General features: G+C 40.3%; 1 protein-coding gene across 2 annotated transcripts in view; it reads right to left on the reverse strand.

Annotated features, from left to right (window-relative positions):
• The window catches only part of MYO1D (myosin ID), a 361,342-nt gene that overhangs the window by 101,917 nt on the left and 239,364 nt on the right, over positions 1 to 20,061 (reverse strand). The window contains exons 21-22 of one of the 2 annotated variants that reach the window (XM_025281061.3): positions 1,449 to 1,603; positions 579 to 1,322 (exon numbers count right to left, since the gene is read on the reverse strand). In XM_025281061.3, the coding sequence (XP_025136846.3) occupies positions 1,313 to 1,322; positions 1,449 to 1,603 (165 nt within the window). In that variant the 3' untranslated portion in view covers positions 579 to 1,312. Of the gene's footprint in view, positions 1 to 578; positions 1,323 to 1,448; positions 1,604 to 20,061 lie in introns of those variants that run through there. The other variant, XM_006059431.4, reaches the window with a different exon arrangement.

A 20,061-nucleotide genomic window follows, 5' to 3' on the forward strand; every position in this document is an offset into this window, starting at 1 on the left:
CAATAAAAAATACACATGGAATCATTAAAAAATCCCAGTAGCTTCACAGCCTTCCCTTCCCTCCATTTATACATTTTAAAGACATTTAAAATTCTTACATATATTAAAGATAAAAAGGTATCTCAGACAATATGCTAGGACAAGGAAGTCATGGATGGATTCCACAACTAGATTTACATATTTCCACCATGTGTAGAGGCATTTAACAGGAATTAGAAATTAAGAAACAAGGACTCAGATTGAGCAAAAATACTTAAATGTCCCAGGCAAAAACCATTTAGTAGTACAGGCATCCAAATGAAAGGTAACAAATTAAAATCCCTTTTGACTATCCATCTTTTGCTACAACCACATATTAAGAGGAAATGGACCTGCTTATTTGAGTTATAGACTTTACTGTAGAGATGACTTCTCCATGTCTTTCTCTTACATTCTAAACCCTTCAGTAGTTCTCTTAGCTTTATTTGGCAGATAGGAGGAAATTTTTCAAAGGCCTATATATTTATTGTTATCTTTTGGTAATTCCTCAGTCAGATTCTTATTTTCCACCAGGTGACCACTCAACATCATTTCACTTATACCATTTGAAAGCATTTATTTATATAAGATATTGAAAGACCTGTTTTGGTCTAGAATACAAGGTTTAAGAGCATAAAATAAATGACCTCTTCAGCTCACTTCTAAAATTATTCTCCATGCATTTATTAGCAAAAAGGAACACCATAGAATTACATGTGTGAACATCAGACACTAAATATGCCTTTGTTTAGAGAAAAAACTCCACCTCTAAAACAACTCCAATAAATCACCAGACAAAAATCCTCTACTTAGAGTTATCCACTCACTGAACACCATCACCATCAGGATCTGTTGCCTGTTTTTCCTTCTCACATCACTGTTCACTCCATAGACATACACAGTTACACTAGGCATCATCGAGGTTTACTATGAAGTTCTCTGACAATACTGCATTCCCTCATGACTCTATGTTTTTGCAGAGGTAATTGCTTCTTAGAATTCCTTTAGTCTTTGTGGACCCACATGTCATCCTACACCTGCCTTCTAATTTGTTTATATTCATAGCAGATACTTGAATTGATTATACTCGGGATAAATGAGAAGCTGTGATACTAAGAATGTAAAGTAAGTTTTCTGTCTTTTGGATTTAATTACGTTTGGATTGGCAGTGAAGAAATCGCCATTGGGGAAATCTCTGACTGTTGGTTCAGCTGGAGGCTGGAAAAGCAGAGGATCATTCCTAATCTTGAAACTAAGCTGGGATGCTAATTTCGCCTTCCACGAAACAGATGATTTAAGTTGTCCTTAAGAAGGAAAATAAATTGGCATGAAATATGCTAAAATTGGCATGAAACAAGTTCAGTGAGAATTATGATGAAAGATTTCATCTATTTTAAACTTGCCTTCGTTAAGCAAAAACCAAACTTTACCTCTTGAAATGATTCACCAGGACTCCAACCAGTTCTCCGATTCGACTCTCGTGGGTTGGCTGTTTGCTGAAGAGGCAGACAATTAGGTCTTTGTTGTCTTTTGTATGGAACACTACAAGTTGGTCCTTTCCATTGGAGACGCTTAGACCGGTCAACTGCAAAGAAATATAGCATGGAAAACTGTTAGGATGGCTCTCAAAATAATGAATTTAAACAGTTTGTAATGGTTTTACTCAGTAATACTGGTGATGTTAATCTTTATCAAGTTTTATGAAATAAGCAGATGAAAGGAAATAATAAAGATAAGAACAGAAATTAATGAAATTAAAAGTAGAAAATAGTGTAAAATCAATGAAATAAAGAGTTGATTCTTTCAAGAGATAGGTGAAATTGCTAAATCTCTAATTTGAAAGAATAAAAGAGAAAAGACCTAATGACCCATATCAGGAATGGAAGAGGAGCTATTACTACAGACCACATAGACATTAAAAGGATAAAAAAGGAATATCTACAACAACCTTATGCATAAAATTGAACAACTTAGACAAAACCAAACCATTCCTTGCAAGCCACAAACTACCAAAACTCACCCAAGAAGAAATAGATAACCTGAAGCTTACTTTATCTATTACAGAAGTTAAATTTGTAGTTAAAAACCTTTTAAAAAAGAAAACTTCAGGCTCAGATGATTGCATTGGTAAATCCTACCAAATATTTAAAGAAGAAATAACATCCATTCTCCACGTCTCTTCTAGAAAATGGAAGAAAAGGAACACTTTATAACTCATTTTATGAGCATTGTCCTGAAACCAAAAATTGACAAAAACAATATAAGAAAAAAAAACTAAAAACCAGTATCCAATATCTTTCATGAACATGGACTTATTAGACTGGCCAACAAAATATCAGCAAATCAAATCCCAAACTACATGAGAACAATGACACATCATGACCGAGCGGAGTTAATCTAAGAAACGCATAGCTGGTTTTGTATTAAAAATATCAATCAATATAATCCCTCATAGCAACAGAATAAAAAATAAAGCCACATGATTATATCAACTGATGCAGAAAAAGCATTTGACAAAATTCAACATCCATTCATGAAATAAATCTCTCAGCAAAAAGGATTAAAAGAGAATTCAACCTGAAAACGACATCTACCAAAATGCCACAGCGGACATCAGGCTAAGTGGTGTGAGACTGAATGCTTTTCCCAAAGATCAGGAGCAGTGTCAGGATTTCTGCTCTTACTGCTGCTGGGCATTTTCATACTGGAAGCCCTAGCCAGTGTATCAAGGCAGGTTTAAATAAATTAAAAGGCATACATATTAAAACGGAAGAAACAAATGGCTTTATTTTCAGATGACACGATCGTCTATGTAGAAAGTCCCAAGGAATTTACAAAATAGGTCTTAGAACTAATATATGGGTTTGGCAAGGTCACAAATACCAGGGCAACAGACAAAAATATTTCTATATACCAGCAATGAAAAACTGGAAACAGAAATTTAAAACCAAAACCATCCACAACTCCCAAACCAAAAATACTTGGACATAAATCTAACAAAATGTGTGTAGGATCTGTAAGCTGAGAACTATGAAAGAAGTCAAACAAAAATGCTGATGACAGGGATAAAAGAAAATCTAAATACATGGAGAGAAATAATGTGTTTTAGGTTGAAAAACTCAATATGGCTGAATACTGTCAATTTTCCTCAAATCAATCTATAGATTTAATGCAATTCTGACCAAAATTCCAGCAGAACTTTTGGTAGATATCAACAAGCTGATTCTAAAATATATATGGAAAGGCAAAGAAACTAGAATAGCAAAAGCCATTTGAAAAAAAAAAAAAAAACCCAAAGTTGGAGGACTCATAGTAGCTGATTTTCTTACTATAAAGTAACAGGAATCAAGAAAGGTAATCGTCAAGAAGGCTGTCAAAGGAATAAAAACACAGATCAGTGGGAACAGAATGGAGAATAAGATATAGTCCCACATAAATACGACTGATTGATTTTTCACAAAAATGCAAAGGCAGTTCAATGGAGAAAGGATCATTTGAGCATTTGGGTAACTCAGCATTTCTCGGGATTTGAACACCCACATGCCAAAAGAAATAAACATTGACCTAAATTTCACACTTCATGAAAAAGTAATTCAAAATGGGCCATTGATCTAAATGTAAAATGTAAAACCGTAAAACTTGTAGAAGAAAACACAGGAGAAAATCTCTGTGACCTTGGACTGGGCAAAGATTTCTTAGGAATGACACGAAAAGCACAACCCAACAAAGAAAAAAAACTGCATAAAATTTAGAACTCTTCTCTAAGAAAGACACTGATGGGAGAATGAAAAGACAGCATGCAGACTGGGGAAAAAAGTATCTGCAGAGACAGATCTGATAAAGGACCTATGTCCAGAATAAAGAACTCTTAAAATTCAACAATGAGAGAGCAAACAAATCAACTTAAAATGAGCAAAAGATCTGTAGTCACTTCCCCAAATAAGTCCATGCAAAGATGGTCAACATGACTAGCCATTAGGGAAATGGGAATTAAACTGCAACAAGATATCACCACAAGCCTATCAGAATGGCCGAAATCAAAACAAAACAAAGAGGAAGATGAACAGCAAAAGTGATTAAGACTAAATGCTGGTGAGGTTGTAGGACAATCAGAGGAACTCTCACACATTGTTGGGAGGAATGTAAAATGGTACAGTCACTGGGAAAACAGACTGTCACAGAATTACCACATGATCTAGAAATCTCAGTCCCAGGCATTTATCCCAGAGAAATAAAAACTTATGTTTGGACTTCCTTGGTGGTGCAGTGGATAAGAATCTCCCTGATAGCTCAGTTGGTAAAGTATCCACCTGCAATGCAGGAGACCCCAGTTCAATTCCTGGGTCAGGAAGATCTGCTGGAGAAGGGATAGGCTACCCACTCCAGTATTCTTGGGCTTCCCTTGTGGCTCAGCCGCTAAAGAATCCACCTGCAATGCAGGAGACCTCGGTTCGATTCCTGAATTGGGAAGATCCTCTGGAGAAGGGAAAGGCTACCCACTCCAGTATTCTGGCCTGGAGAATACCATGGACTGTATAGCCCATAGGGTCGCAAAGAGTCGGACACGACTGAGTGACTTTCACTTTCACCAATACAAGAGACATGGGTTCGATCCTTGGTCCAGGAAGATCCCACATGCCGCGGAGCAGCTAAGCCTGTGTACCACAACCCCTGAGCTCATGAGCCACCACTCCCATGTGCCTAAAGCCCATGCTCCACAACAAGAGAGGCCACTGCAATGAGAAGCCCACGTACTGCAAGGAAGAGTAACCCCTGCTCACGGCAACTAGAGAAAGCCTGCACAAAAAACAACGAAGACCTAGTGCAGCCCCCCCAAAAAAAGCACAATTTATGTTCACACAAAAACTTACACATGAATGTTTGCACATGTGTGTGCTCAGTTGCTTCAGTCATGTTAGGCTCTGTGCAAGACTACAGACTACAGCCTGCCAGGCTCCTCTGTGCATGGGATTCTCCAGGCAAGAATACTGGAGTGGGTTGCCATGCCCTCCACCAGGGGATCTTCCCAACCCAGGGATCGAACCCACGCTGCCTGCATCTCCTGTGCTACAGGAAGATTCTTTACCCACTGAGTTACCTGGTCTCAGTCATGAGTGTCTAAAGCAGTTGTATTCATAAGTGTCCCCAACTGGAAACAACCAGAATATCCATCAACAGGTGAATAAACAAACTGTGATACAGCTATATGATAGAATGCTATTCAGCGATAAAAAGGAATGAGTTAATAATACAAATTATGGATATGCAACACCAAGGCTTGCTTTCAAAGGCATTATGGTGAGAGAAAGCATCCAGTCTTAAAGGTTACATTACGATATGACTCAATTCATGAGATATTCTGGAATAGAGCTGTCAGGGTTTGGAGTCCGGTGGAGTTGGACACAAGGAGTTTTGGGGGATAATGAGATGACTGCATCTTCATTGTGGTGCTAGCTCCAGAAATCTATGCATGTATGAAGACCCACAGACCTGAATACCATCACCACTACCAAATTTTATTTATTATATGCAAATTTAGAAGATATAGCTCCTTGGTGGTTTTGATCACTCAGGTACCTGAGTGATCTCTCACTCGGTGGTTTGTTCTCTGATTGCAGAAAACACCAAAGTGCCACCTCCTGGCCACCACAGGTGCTGTCGGTTGGTCTGGCAATCAGCACTGACAGGATATCCACTGGGGGCCATGCAGAGTGCCAGGCAGCCTAGGGGCGGGGACGGAAGTGCCCGAGGCGAAGAAGGTATGCTTTTCTCTTCTACGGGGATTCCTGACCCAGCTGGATGAGTGGAAGAGACAAATACCCAACAACTGAAGAGCTTTTAACAGTTCATACATTTGGAAGACCATTTCGTCTCATGCCCATATTTTACAGATAAGAAAACTGAGGCTCAAAGAAGTGAGCTGATTTGCAGACCTTGAAACTGGAACACAAGCTTGTGGACTGACCCAGATCCATGTTCTTTCTATCACAGTAGACTTTTCCAAATATCATGCACAAATGAACATAAGCTGTAAAAATAAGTATCCCTAAATGTCATGGAAATAAAATTTTCAGAGGAAGGGAGTTTTTAGGTTGATTTTAAAGAATGCCGGGGTTGGTACTCAAATGACAGAAGGGAAAATATTCAAGTAATTGGAAATCATTTCACAAACCTACACAGATCATGGGCTTTTAAAAAAAATATTTATTTATTTTTAATTGATTGATGATTGGTTTACAATACTGGTTTGATTTCTGTCATACATCAACATGAATTAACCATGGGTATACCTATATCATGTATGGATGTGAGAGTTGGACTGTGAAGAAGGCTGAGCGCCGAAGAATTGATGCTTTTGAACTGTGGTGTTGGAGAAGACTCTTGAGAGTCCCTTGGACTGCAAGGAGATCCAACCAGTCCATTCTGAAGGAGATCAGCCCTGGGATTTCTTTGGAAGGGATGATGCTAAAGCTGAAACTCCAGTACTTTGGCCACCTCATGCGAGGACTTGACTCATTAGAAAGGACTCTGATGCTGGGAGGGATTGGGGGCAGGAGGAGAAGGGGACGACAGAGGATGAGATGGCTGGATGGCATCACTGCCTCGATGGACGTGAGTCTCAGTGAACTCCGGGAGTTGGTGATGGACAGGGAGGCCTGGCGTGCTGCGATTCATGGGGTCGCAAAGAGTCGGACACGACTGAGCGACTGATCTGATCTGATACCTATATCTCCTCCCTCTTGGATCATGGGTTTTTTGAGGCCTGTGTAAGAGAATATATAAATCTTTCTCTCACTTTGATGTATAACATCCAGATGATTTTTTGTTTGGTGTACATTTTTTTAAATGAAATAATTTTATTTTGTTAATTTATTGGCTGCAGTACATGGCATGTGGGAATCTTAGTTTTTCGACCAGGGGTTGGACTCGCCCTCTGTCCTGCCTGGAAGCGTAGAGGTTTAACCACTGGACCACAGGGAAGTCCCTACACTGGCTTTTTAAAAAGTTCTTTAAAAAATATTTTATTGAAGTATAGTTGATTTACAGTGTACTGTTAATTTCTGCTGTACAGCAAAGTGACTCAGTTATACATGGACTTCCCTGTGGCTCAGCTGGTAAAGAATCCGCCTGCAATATGGGAGACCTGGGTTCGGAAGATCCCCTGGAGAAGGAAAAGGCTACCCACTCCAGTATTTTGGCTTGGAGAATTCCATGGACTGACTGTATAGTCCATGGGGTTGAAAAGAGTTGGACACGACTAAGCGACTTTCACTTTCTTTGTTATACATATATATGCATATATACATATATATATGTTTTCATTTCTTTTCCATTAAGGTTTATCACAGGATATTGAATAAAGTTCCCCGTGCTATACAGGAGAAGCTTGTTGTTTACCCATCCTATATATATTACTTTGCATCTGCTAATCCCAAACTCCCAATTCTTCCCTTCCCCACCCCCAGATGATTTTTATATGACTAAATTAAAAATATCATTTTCATTAAAAAAACATGCTGTGTCTACGACGCTTCACTCTCCTTTGATTATTTTATATGCAAAATGCAAACTTGAACTGATGGAGCACTTCACAGGAGAGCCTGATTAAAGCCTAATAAAATGAGAAATCTAATAGCACTAACTTCGCTGGCACATCCCAGCAGCATTAACTGCAGGGGTTTGGGGAAAGGGACCGATGCAGCTGTGAATGCTGAAACCATCCAGGGAGAGGATCCCTTCTGGATGCTGCTGGGCCAGAGCAGAGGCATCTCTGATGGTTTTCTGAGCCACCTTCCCACCTCAGGGGGTGGGCTTCCCTTCTTGCCCTTCCCTATTCCTCCCTGTCTGGATGACTTCACCGAGCATAGGAATTCCTCATGTGTGCTCAGGGCTTACGGCGGTGCCAGAGTCCCAGCAGAAAATAGGGCAAACGGCACCTACTTTCCTCTGCTGCACAAATAATGAAAGATTAAGTCCCTGTTGTCATCAAGGCAAGACAAACAGCATCCAGGACGTCTCTTTTGTTCTGGGAGACAGTTTGGTAGGTGGGGGAAAGCAGCGGAGTAAAGGATGACCTGGGTGTCATCTCCATTTAGCCACGTGAGCTTGAGAAAATCATTTAATTTGGAGCGCAACTCTTTCCTTTTCTGCAAAATAAGGATTCTACTAGATGCTCTGTTTGCCTCATAAGTTTGTGCTGCTGCTGCTAAGTCACTTCAGTCGTGTCCGACCCTGTGCGACCCCATTGACGGCAGCCCACCAGGCTCCCCCGTCCCTGGGATTCTCCAGGCAAGAACACCGGAGTGGGCTGCCATTTCCTTCTTCAATGCATGAAAGTGAAAAGTGAAAGGGAAGTTGCTCAGTCGTGTCCGACTCTTAGCGACCCCATGGACTGCAGCCCACCAGGCTCCTCCGTCCATGGGATTTTCCAGGCAAGAGTACTGGAGTGGGGTGCCATTGCCTTCTCTAATAGGAGCAACTTGGGCATGCAAAAAAGATAAATAAACAAAACCCTTCTGCCTTCGAGGTTCTTTCCACTCTAAGAGAAGATATGCCAGCCAAATCTGAAAAACTACAGAAGTACCATGCCAAGGGAAGGTATTGTATGCAATTACATCAGTTAGAGAAGGGATTTTACCTTAGAGATCTCTAGGCACCCAAAACACACAAATAAGTCCTCTAAACAAAAGTGAAACTCCTTATCAAGGCTCCCCCCTACTAGCTGCCTTCTTATTTCTCATAATCCAGGAGATCTCTATGCTGTGATAAATCTAAACCTTCCTCCTCTTTGGTTTTAAAGGTTTGAGCAGGGCAGATACAATCTCTGATGGTCATCTAACTCAAGTCTCCCAGATTCTCTTCCGTATGGATAATCAAATAGTGAACACAACCAGATAAGCAAAAAGAATGTAGAACTTTCCAATCATTAGTAAAAAAAGAATCAATAAAACTCGAACAACAACTAGACAAGAAGAAGGAAATAGCAGGGAAGTATTAAAAATGTAAAGTGCTTGAATAACACAAATTTAAAAAGCCAAAATACTGTCCTTTTCTATAGGAAATGGGATATAACTCCTTTACTGGACAAAGATGGCTCACAGATTAGGTCAAAGACAAAATCTAACTATACTCCATTTATAACGGAGTATAGATGTTGAGACGCATCTAAAACAAAAAGACACAGAAAGATAAATGAAAGGATGGACAAAGACGTGCCAGGAAGAAAGTGAGGATGGGAATAGGAATAATAGGCAGAGCAAAATCCAAGGCAAAACCCACAAAACTTGTTTCTTTTATACTGACAAAAATGTAACAAAAAATGAAAACCATCCTCTTCATGCAACTGAATAACATGGTACTGAAACGAAGCAAAAACTGTTCTCATGCAAAAGAAATGGACCAAATCGCGATGTCCGTGGGTGACCCGGTGCTTGGCAGTTCAAGTAGTCAAAAAGCAAATGAGTGTGCAGACCATCTGGATAATCAACAGATTTGATTTTGTAGTTACATGAAAATCTTATACACATTTATTGTGGTCCCCAGAGCATTTAGAAGGGAGGCCTGGCATGTTGCAGTCCGTGGGGTCGCAAAGAGTCAGACACGACTGAGCGACTGAACTGAACTGATTATGTATTGGGCCAGAAGTAACACTCCTCTTCCCAGTTACAAAAAGTAGGATATGCACTGGCCCTAATCACAGTGAGATAAAACTAGAAAATTATATAAAGGTTAACAGTAAAACAACCTTATCATTGAGAATTATTTTTTTTAAGTATCTCTTTAGGCTGGATTAAAGAGATGATAATTGCAGTTATAGACAGTAAAGAAATTAACGAAAGAGAATTTTACATTAGTATTCATGGGGCAGTCAAAGCTACATTCAAAAGAAAACACACTGCCTTAAATACTTTTGTTATTAAACAAGAAAAAGGAAGTAAATTAAATACCAAAGCGGAAGTAGTGAAAGTGTTAGTAGCTCTGTTGTGTCCGACTCTTTCTTTGTGACTACATGTCCATGGAATTCTCCAGACAAGAATACTGGAGTGGGTTGCAATTCCCTTCTCCAGGGGATCTTCCTGATCCAGGGCTCAAGCCCAGGTCTCCTGCACCACAGGCAGATTCTTTACCGACTGCGCTATCAGGGAAACCCAAATTAAATAGATAGATTAAAACCCAAATTAAATAGATTAAAATCTATCTATTTAATTTTAAATCTAGCTTTAAAAACCCAAAGGACTAAAAAAACCAAAGTAAAAATTAGTGACGATAAACGCAGAAACTGATGCATGAGAAAAACAATATAGATGATAAACCCACGAGTTGGTTCTTTGAACAGACCATTAAACCACCAAACCCATGGCAAGGTCTAGTCAGGAATAAAACAAGGCAAAAACACAAATATCTAACATGAGGAATGAGAAAGGGATTTAAGAAAGGATGTGTTGTTTTTAGACATTATGAGAATGACATTTATAATTTTCTGTTAATAAATTAAGTAGTTTGGGAAATGCACGCTTTTATAGGAAAATATAAATTATAAAAATTGACTCAAAGAAAGGTGAAATAATCAGAATCAATTCATAACTAGGGGAAATTGTTTTATGTTGTCATAAAAACATTCTCCTAAACATTATTGGGCACAGATGATGGTACAGGCAAACCACGCCCCAGGCAATTCCTGTGCTATGGAAAATCCTCTAGAACAGAAATGGACAGACACCATCCTGACTCATTTTACTTAATCCTGGCAGCAAAACTTGATGAATATCTCTTTCACAGACACACCCCCAGAGACCAATCTCATAAGGACAGATGCAAAATCTGAAAGAATTAACAAACTGATTTCAGCAGGATAATACACCATGACCAAAAGGGCATATAGCCCAAAGTGTTAAGGATGGTTCACTAATAAAAAATACACCCACATTGCTCAGCTTATTCATAGGTCACATCTATGTGTTATCTGAGTGCTTTTCCCACTAGAATTATCTCCTTGCCTGACAGCTTTCTCTTTACGCAAGTATGAAGTTCTGTCCTTCTATTGTTTTTATTTTACAATACTCCTTGATAGATAAAACAGTATTTCTCTTTACACTATGCTGGTAAATACTCGAATGTACTTAAAAATTAAAAAAAACAAAACTTTTTGTTTTGTATTGGGATATAGCCAATTAACAGACAATGGTGTGACAATTTCAGGTGAACAGCGAAGGGACTCAGCCATACATATAGATGTATCTATCTGCCAAGTTGCTTCAGTTGTGTCCAACTCTGTGTGACCCCACTGACGGCAGCCCACCAGGCTCCCCCATCCCTGGGATTCTCCAGGCAAGAACACTGGAGTGGGTTGCCATTTCCTCCTCCAATGCATGAAAGTGAAAAGTGAAAGTGAAGACACTCAGTCGTGTCCAACTCTTTGCAACCCCATGGACTGCAGCCTACCAGGCTCCTCCATCCATGGGATTTTCCAGGCAAGAGTACTGGAATGGGGTGCCATTGCCTTCTCCTGTATCTATCTATTCTCTGCTAAACTCCTCTCCCATCCAGGCTGCCACACAACACTGAGCAAGAGTTCCCTGTACTACACAGTAGGTCCTTGTTGGTTATCCATTTTAAAAATAGCAGTGTGTACATGTTGATCCCAAACTCCCTAACAATCCCTTCCCCCATCCTTCCTCATCCCTGCAACCATAAGTTCAGTTCTCTAAGTCTGTAAATCTCTTTTCGTGTTGTAAGTTCATTTGTATCATTTCTTTTTTAGATTCCACATATAAGCAATGTCATTGGATATTTCTGCTTCTCTGCCTGACTTACTGTATTTATTATCATATCATCACTACAATATTAAGTTTTTAAAAAATACTTATTTATTTGGCTGCATTGGGTCTTAGTTGCAGCATGCGGGACCTTACTTCCCCAGCCAGGGATTGAACCCTTGTTTCTGCATTGGAAGGTGGATTCTTAACTACTGGACCACTAGGGAAGTCCCTCTACAATATTAGTTTTAAGTTTTTTTCTAACCCAACGGTAATCTTTGGCAGCAGAGCATTGTGGATAAAGGAGAGAATATACTTCCTCCCTTGTACTCAGCTGGTAAAGAATCTCCTGCAATGCAGGAGACCCTGGTTCGATTACTGGGTTGGGAAGCTCAGATGGAGAAGGGATAGGCTACCCACTCCAGTGTTCTTGGGCTTCCCTGATGGCTCAGACGGTAAAGAATCCGCCTGCAATGCAGGAGACCTGAGTTTGATCCCTGGGTTGGGAAGATCTCCTGGAGAAGGAATGGCAACCCACTCCAGTATTCTGGCCTGGAGAATCCATGGATTGTATAGTCCATGGGGTCCCAGAGTTGGACACGACTGAGCGACTTTCTCTTTCACTTGTAGAAAAGTATTATCAGGCTAAAACCAAGCATAATGACCAATCCTAGAGACCTTGGCTGGATCTTTAAATAGAATTTTTAAATGACAGAGGCTATGTTAATACATACTGTCTATTTTTTTTTTTTTTACTACTTTTATAAACAACAGGTAAGAAAATAATTAACTGGAAAGGAAAATATATGACTCTATTCACACCAAAACACTCCATACATCTTGACCCATCAAATACTATTTTTAAAAATTGAGGTTTTTACAGTAAAATTAGGAGCAGTAAAATTCACAGACGTTTAAGTGTTTAGGTAGATGATTTTTGACATCCAAATCAAGAGACAGAATATTTCCATCATGCCAGAGAGTTTCCTCTGAATGTTCTTTTTAAAGATTTAGTTCTATATTTGTAAGTCAAATTGACTTACTTAGCTTTTGAGAGCTAAAAAGATTAGCTTATTACTTAGACCTAGAAAGCCAGAGAGCCACTGTACTAAGAACAAACTCACAAAATACAGAACTTTCCCTTCATCTTTTCTCTGTTTTCATGAATTGTACCGTTAGGATTGTGAGAATTTTATAAAGAAAATAGTTAATCTTTGAAGGTGACAAACCCGACAAATGCTATAATGGTAATCTTAAAGGAACTAATTAAAATACAATAATAGAATATAGGTTTATTCAAACTGCTTGAAATAGATGGTTTGGAATTTAAACTATATTTGGTGGCCTATATATTCTACTTAATGGGCTTTCCAGGTGGCTCAGTGGTAAAGAATCCATCTCCAATGCAAGAGATGTGGGTTCAATTCCTGGGTAGGGAAGATCCACTGGAGAAGGAAATGGCAACCCACACCAGTAGTCTTGCTTGGAAGATCCCAGGGACAGAGCAGCCTGGCAGGCTACAGTCTATGGAGTCCAAAAAGAGTTGGACACAACTTAGTGACTAAACAAGAATATTCTACTTATTTAGTAAGATTGCTTGCAAGAGAATGTGACTTCATTTGATTTCTTTTAATAGACTGATAATCTTTGGTTTCCAATCTCCAGTTTTCAATAATTAAAAAAATTATGTTGAGGCTATAAACCCACAGTTGTTGGATTAGGTTCAGCCTCGCTTTGTAGGATAAAAACAGGAACAGGGTTAATAATCCCTCAAAGTTCAAGGTAACCACCTATCATCTTTTTATCTATTTTTCTTTAAACATATATCCACTCTGTTAAAAATTCTTGTCCCATATAGGTTGTTACAGAGTACTGATGAGAGTTTCCTGTGCTATACAGTAGGGCTTTATTAGGTATCTATTTTACACATGGAAGTGTGTATAGTTAATCCCAGTCTCCCAATTTATCCCTCCCCACCCCCTTCCCCTGGTAACCCATAAGTTTGTTTTCTACATCTGTGACTATTTCTGTTCTGTAGATAATAAGTTCATTTCTACTATTTTTAAGATTCCATATATAAGGGACAGCACATGATATTTGTTTTTCTCTCTCTGACATACTTCACTCAGTGTGACGATCTCTAGGTCTCTCTGTGTTGCTGCAAATGATATTATTTCACTCCGTTTTATGGCTGTGTAGTAGTAACCCATTGTCTATATGCACCACCTCTCTATCCATTCACCTGTCAGTGGGTGTTCAGGGTGCTTCCATGTCTTGGCTATTGTAAACAGTGCTACAGCGAACACTGGGATGCATGGATCGTTCTGAATTATGCTTGCTGTCTCTCTTGCTTCATATTCCATCTTTATCTCCCTTTCTGCATCTATATGTGGGCATACAAGCTTTGTCACGGAAAACTGTGGGGCCTCAAAATGCAGCCTATAAATACCAGAATCCCAAACAATAATTTCTAGAAGCTGCAGACTTCTGGAGACTGTGGGAATCACGAGAAAAGGCTCTGACAGTTGATGACAAAATCTCTGATAATGGAATGGGCCACAAGCACTTTGTGACTTTGAAACAAATTAATCTTTTTTAAAAAACAATATTCTTCCTTTTCTATTCCATTAATCTGCCATTCATCTTTTTAACATTTATGATTCTCCATTAATCTGCCATTCATCTTTTTAACATTATGATTCTAAAACATATCACAATTCCACAAAACTTGCGTTTTCTAAATGTCAACCCTCTAAATATGCATTTATTTGAAAAAAGTTAATCTTTTACATGGTGACCAACTCCTTTAAAAACCATCCTGGTCTGACCAGGGAGGAGAATGCACTAGTTTTCGCTCTGGGACCTTCTCTTCCAGACTTACTCCTGGAAAGCAGCTACTCCAAGTCTTTTTGAGTGGGGGTATCTCTTTTCTGTAGTTACTGCTCTCTACATACACCTCTATGGGACTGTATTAACCTGGGGTCCTCTCACCCCCGTCAGGGATGTGATTAACACACAAAGGGCTTTCATAAAATTGTGCTGGTCATTTCCCTGCTTCAGGTATTTGCTGTGTGGTGATATACACACTTGGCCTTTGGGATTTAACTATTCTCTACTTCAGTTCTTTGGTTTGACTGCAGAGTTATAATATTTATGCTCTTTTGATCTCAATTAACAAATTGATTTGGCTGCTCAATGATGGAGAACATTCTGTTCATTCTGTTTTCCATTCAGAGGCTTGGGAAACAGATGCTCTGGCTTTTTGCAGGATGCCTGGTGACTTTATTCCTTGCTTTGTGTCTCTGCTCTCTGTTCATCTGTTTCTCCCAGTTTTCTTTTTTTCTCTCCCTTTCCCTCTTTCTTTCTTTCCCTCTTCCTTCCTTTCTTTCTCCTCTCTTCCCCCTTCTCCTTTGCCCAACTAGCTATAAATCAGAGATCTTAATGATACTGATTTGTCATGGAAATAATGTACTATTTGGGATAAATAAGAGTTTATCACCCTATGAAAGTGTTAGTCGCTCAGTCGCGTCCAATTCTTTGCAACCCCATGGACTACAGCCTGCCAGGCTCCTCTGTCCATGGAGTTCTCCAGGCAAGAATACTGGAGTGGGTTTTGCCATTTTCTCCTCCAGGGGATCTTCCCAACCCAGGGATCGAACCTGGGTCTCCTGCACTGTAGGCAGATTCTTTACTGTCTGAGCCACGAGGGAATCCCAAGAATAGTGGAGTGGGTAGCCATTCCCTTCACCAGGGGATCTTTCCCACCCAGGGACTGAACCCATGTCTCTCGCATTGCAGGTGGATTTTTTACCATCTGAGTCACCAGGGAAGCTCATCTTATTCCTCTATGAACAACCATCATTTGGGGCAACAGAGTGCTTGTGCTTTGAGTCATTTTGTAGGAGGGCTGACTATCCCGAGGTTGCTATGTTGTGAGGTCAGGTGCTGACCTTCTAGTCAGCAGCTCTGGGATGAGCCCTCCCAGCCTCAGCACCAGATGAGTGAGCATATGAGGGTCCCAAAGATCCTCAGTCATTGGGTAACCCCCAGCTTTTGTGACTTCCCAACTAAAGCCCTGCATATTGTGGAGCAAAGGTAAACTGGCCCCACGGTGCCCTTTTCAAATTCTGGACCCACGGGATCCATGATCATAATAAAATGGTCATATGCTACTAGATTTAAAGTAGACAACCAACAAGGACTGACTGTATAGCACAGGGAACTTGGCCCAATACTCTACAGTAATCTAAGTGGGAAAAGAATCTGAAAAGGAAGGATACTTGTATGGGCATAACTGAATCACTCTGCTGTACACCTGAAACTAACGCATCACTGTTAATTGACTATACTCCAATATAAAATAAAAGTGTAAAGAATAATCAAATGGTCATTTTTTTTTTTTTTTTTACTCCACTAAGTCTTAGGGTGGAAGGTAGCACCCAAGCAACAGTTGACTGAAATCCAAATTTGGGAGCTGTGAGGTGCTCCTGTAGCAGAATCCTTAAACAGTTGGCCCTGGCTTTGGGAAGTGGGTGGTAGCTGGAAGAGCCTGGAGGAGCCTGCTGGTGGAATCACGATGGGCTTTAAGGAGGCGGTCACGAGGGCCTGAAGGGAAGCAAGGAAAATATGATCTCAAGCACGAGGCAAGGAGGCTTTTATCATGAAGTGGTGGAAAACTTGATAACCCTGTTTCCTATGGGAAGGTAGAAAACAGAAGATGTACCTAACAAATTGATGATCAAGATATGGATTTCCAGACAGGATGCTGGACGTGCCATCTGGCTGCCTCTTGCTGTCTATGAAAACACGTGAGAGGAGAAGCACGATCTTAATACAGAGCTGCTTGGCTCTCATGCAACGTTTAGAAGAAATATAAAGGAGCTTGCACTTTCTGGGTTTGAAAATAAAACTGTTTCTTATTCTCAGCTTCTCCAGATGGCAAATGATTCTCAAATTAAGAAATGGTTTCAGGGCAATGATCAGATCCAGAATGGGACTGTAAAAATCCTTTGTCAAAACCTCAGAAAGATCTAAGGCAGTACTTCATAGAATTCTCCAGGCAGATGAAAGGCTCTAAAGATCTTCAGGGCATGCCTCACAAATAAGGCTCTGAAAAGTCTTAGGGGTCTTGTCCCATAGTAGCTCATAAGCAACCCAAGAACAGGAGAGCTTATCTTGCAGAGATTTGTGGGCACAGTTTTAGTGGATTATAAATTTTTAAGAAATGAGTTACTTATTGTTGGCCGTGCTGGGTCTTTGTTGATGTGGACAAGCTTTCTCTGGTTGTGGTGAATAGGGGCTATTCTCTAGTTGTGATGCCTGGGCTTCTCACTGCGGTGGCTTCTCTCGTGGAGTACACGCTCTAGAACACGGGCTCAGTAGTTGTGGCACACGGGTTTAAATGCCCCCCGGCATGTGGATCTACCGGACCCAGGGATGGAACCCGGGTCTCCTGCATTGCAGGCAGATTCTTAACCATCTGCGCCACCAGGAGGTATAATCATAATAAAAAGTAGCTGGTTGTAAGTTTGGGGTAAATTGTTATGCAGCAATAGTGACCTGAAATTAGAGAAACCTTAATTTTGTAAACGTATCATGGAAAGAATGCAGAGTTCAGGATAACTAAGAATTTATTCCTTTGCAGAAAATATTACTTCCAACAAATTAAAAAAACTTTTTTTTACCATGTTGAAAGAACATGTAAGAACACAGACTTTCTTAGGATGTTTTCCAGCTTCCTTAAACATTATAAAATTATTCTTTTACTTTCTTAAGGATTCAGAGTTGTTACAATGAACATTAATTAGTAAATGTGCTTTAAAACAGATACATACTCAAGGCTACTGGCATTCCTGTGACCACACCCCTGGACCACATACTCCAAAAATCATACCAGTATGTGTAAATAAAGTATATGACGTTCTATTGGTTAAATAAAGCCTTTTCTACAAAATACAGGCTGTGAGCAGTACCAAAAAAATTGTCTTCAAGCCAGTTTAATCAACTTCAGGCACAAGCACCTAATTATAAGCCTAGTACTACTGATCAATATTATTCAGGCCAACTAAAATAATTGTAATCAACTGACTAAAGGCTTGAGTTTCTATTATTGATTGACAAGGCCCTTCAACCCTTGATTTGAATTGCTTGATGAAGGCAACTGAGCAAAACTCTTAAATAAATTTCCAATACCAATCTATCTAACTGCACTGAATATTAATAACATTTCCATATCAACTCCAAGTTTCTCCAAATATTCCTCATTCGGACAGGGAATCAAGGGCATCACCAAGAAGAAAATGTGCAACCTAGTCATAATGTTTTCATCACAAATGAACTTCATACTTTATGATACAAATTAATTTAGAGTGAGTTACCAAGGAACCTGGGCCCGCTGTAGCCTCTTTTATTAATTTAAATGCTTGAGTCATTTTTTCCTTTTGGTGCAAGTATCTCATTTGTGGCATGCAAATCTGATTATTTATTTGGCTGCATGGGGTCTTAACTGTGGCATGCAGGATCTAGTTTCCTGATTAGGAATTGAACCCTGGGCCCCCTGCATTGGGAGTGTGGAGTCTCAGCCATTGGCCCACCAGGGAAGTTGCAAGGCTTTTTCATATTTAGATTAAGTTTGTCAAATTCCTTATTGGAAATGGGATTGCTGCTGCTCAGTTGCTTCAGTCGTGTCTGACTCTGTGCGACCCCCTAGATGGCAGCCCACCAGGCTCCCCCGTCCCTGGGATTCTCCAGGCAAGAACACTGGAGTGGGTTGCCATTTCCTTCTCCAATGCATGAAAGTGAAAAGTTAAAGTGAAGCTGCTCAGTCGTGCCTACCAGGCTCCTCCGTCCATGGGATTTTCCAGGCAAGAGTACTGGAGTGGGTTGCCATTGCTTTCTCCTGGAAATGGGGTCCAGTTCAGTTTAGTTCAGTGACTCAGTCGTATCCGACTCTTTGCGACCCCATGAATCGCAGCACGCCAGGCCTCCCTGTCCATCACCAACTTCCGGAGTTCACCCAGACTCACGTCCATCGAGTCAGTGATGCCATCCAGCCATCTCATCCTCTGTCGTCCTCTTCTCCTCCTGCCCCCAATCCCTCCCAGTATCAGAGTCTTTTCCAATGAGTCAACTCTTCGCATGAGGTGGCCAAAGTATTGGAGTTTCAGCTTCAGCATCATTCCTTCCAAAGAAATCCCAGGGCTGATCTCCTTCAGAATGGACTGGCTGGATCTCCTTGCAGTCCAAGGGACTCTCAAGAGTCTTCTCCAACACCACAGTTCAAAAGCATCAATTCTTCAGCACTCAGCCTTCTTCACAGTCTAACTCTCACATCCATACATGACCACAGGAAAAACCATAGCCTTGACTAGATGGACCTTTGTTGGCAAAGTAATATCTCTGCTTTTGAATATGCTATCTAGGTTGGTCATAACTTTCCTTCCAAGGAGTAAGCATCTTTTAATTTCATGGCTGCAATCACCATCTGCAGTGATTTTGGAGCCCCAAAAAATAAAGTCTGGCACTGTTTCCACTGTTTCCCCATCTATTTCCCATGAAGTGATGGGACTGGATACCATGATCTTCGTTTTCTGAATGTTGAGCTTTAAGCCAACTTTTTCACTCTCCACTTTCCACTTTCATCAAGAGGCTTTTTAGTTCCTCTTCACTTTCTGCCTTAAGGGTGGTATCATCTGCATATCTGAGGTTATTGATATTTCTCCCGGCAATCTTGATTCCAGCTTGTGTTTCTTCCAGTCCAGCGTTTCTCATGATGTACTCTGCATATAAGTTAAATAAGTAGGGTGACAATATACAGCCTTGACGTACTCCTTTTCCTATTTGGAACCAGTCGGTTGTTCCATGTCCAGTTCTAACTGTTGCTTCCTGATCTGCATACAGATTTCTCAAGAGGCAGGTCAGGTGGTCTGGTATTCCCATCTCTTTCAGAATTTTCCACAGTTTATTGTGATCCACACAGTCAAAGGCTTTGGCATAGTCAATAAAGCAGAAATAGATGTTTTTCTGGAACTCTCTTGCTTTTTCCATGATCCAGCGGATGTTGGCAATTTGATCTCTGGTTCCTCTGCCTTTTCTAAAACCAGCTTGAACATCAGGAAGTTCACGGTTCACATATTGCTGAAGCCTGGCTTGGAGAATTTTGAGCATTACTTTACTAGCGTGTGAGATGAATGCAACTGTGCGGTAGGTTGAGCATTCTTTGGCATTGCCTTTCTTTGGGATTGGAATGAAAACTGCCCTTTTCCAGTCCTGTGGCCACTGCTGAGTT

The sequence above is a fragment of the Bubalus bubalis genome, chromosome 3, assembly GCF_019923935.1.
Source record: "Bubalus bubalis isolate 160015118507 breed Murrah chromosome 3, NDDB_SH_1, whole genome shotgun sequence".
Classification (NCBI taxonomy): Eukaryota; Metazoa; Chordata; class Mammalia; order Artiodactyla; family Bovidae; genus Bubalus; species Bubalus bubalis.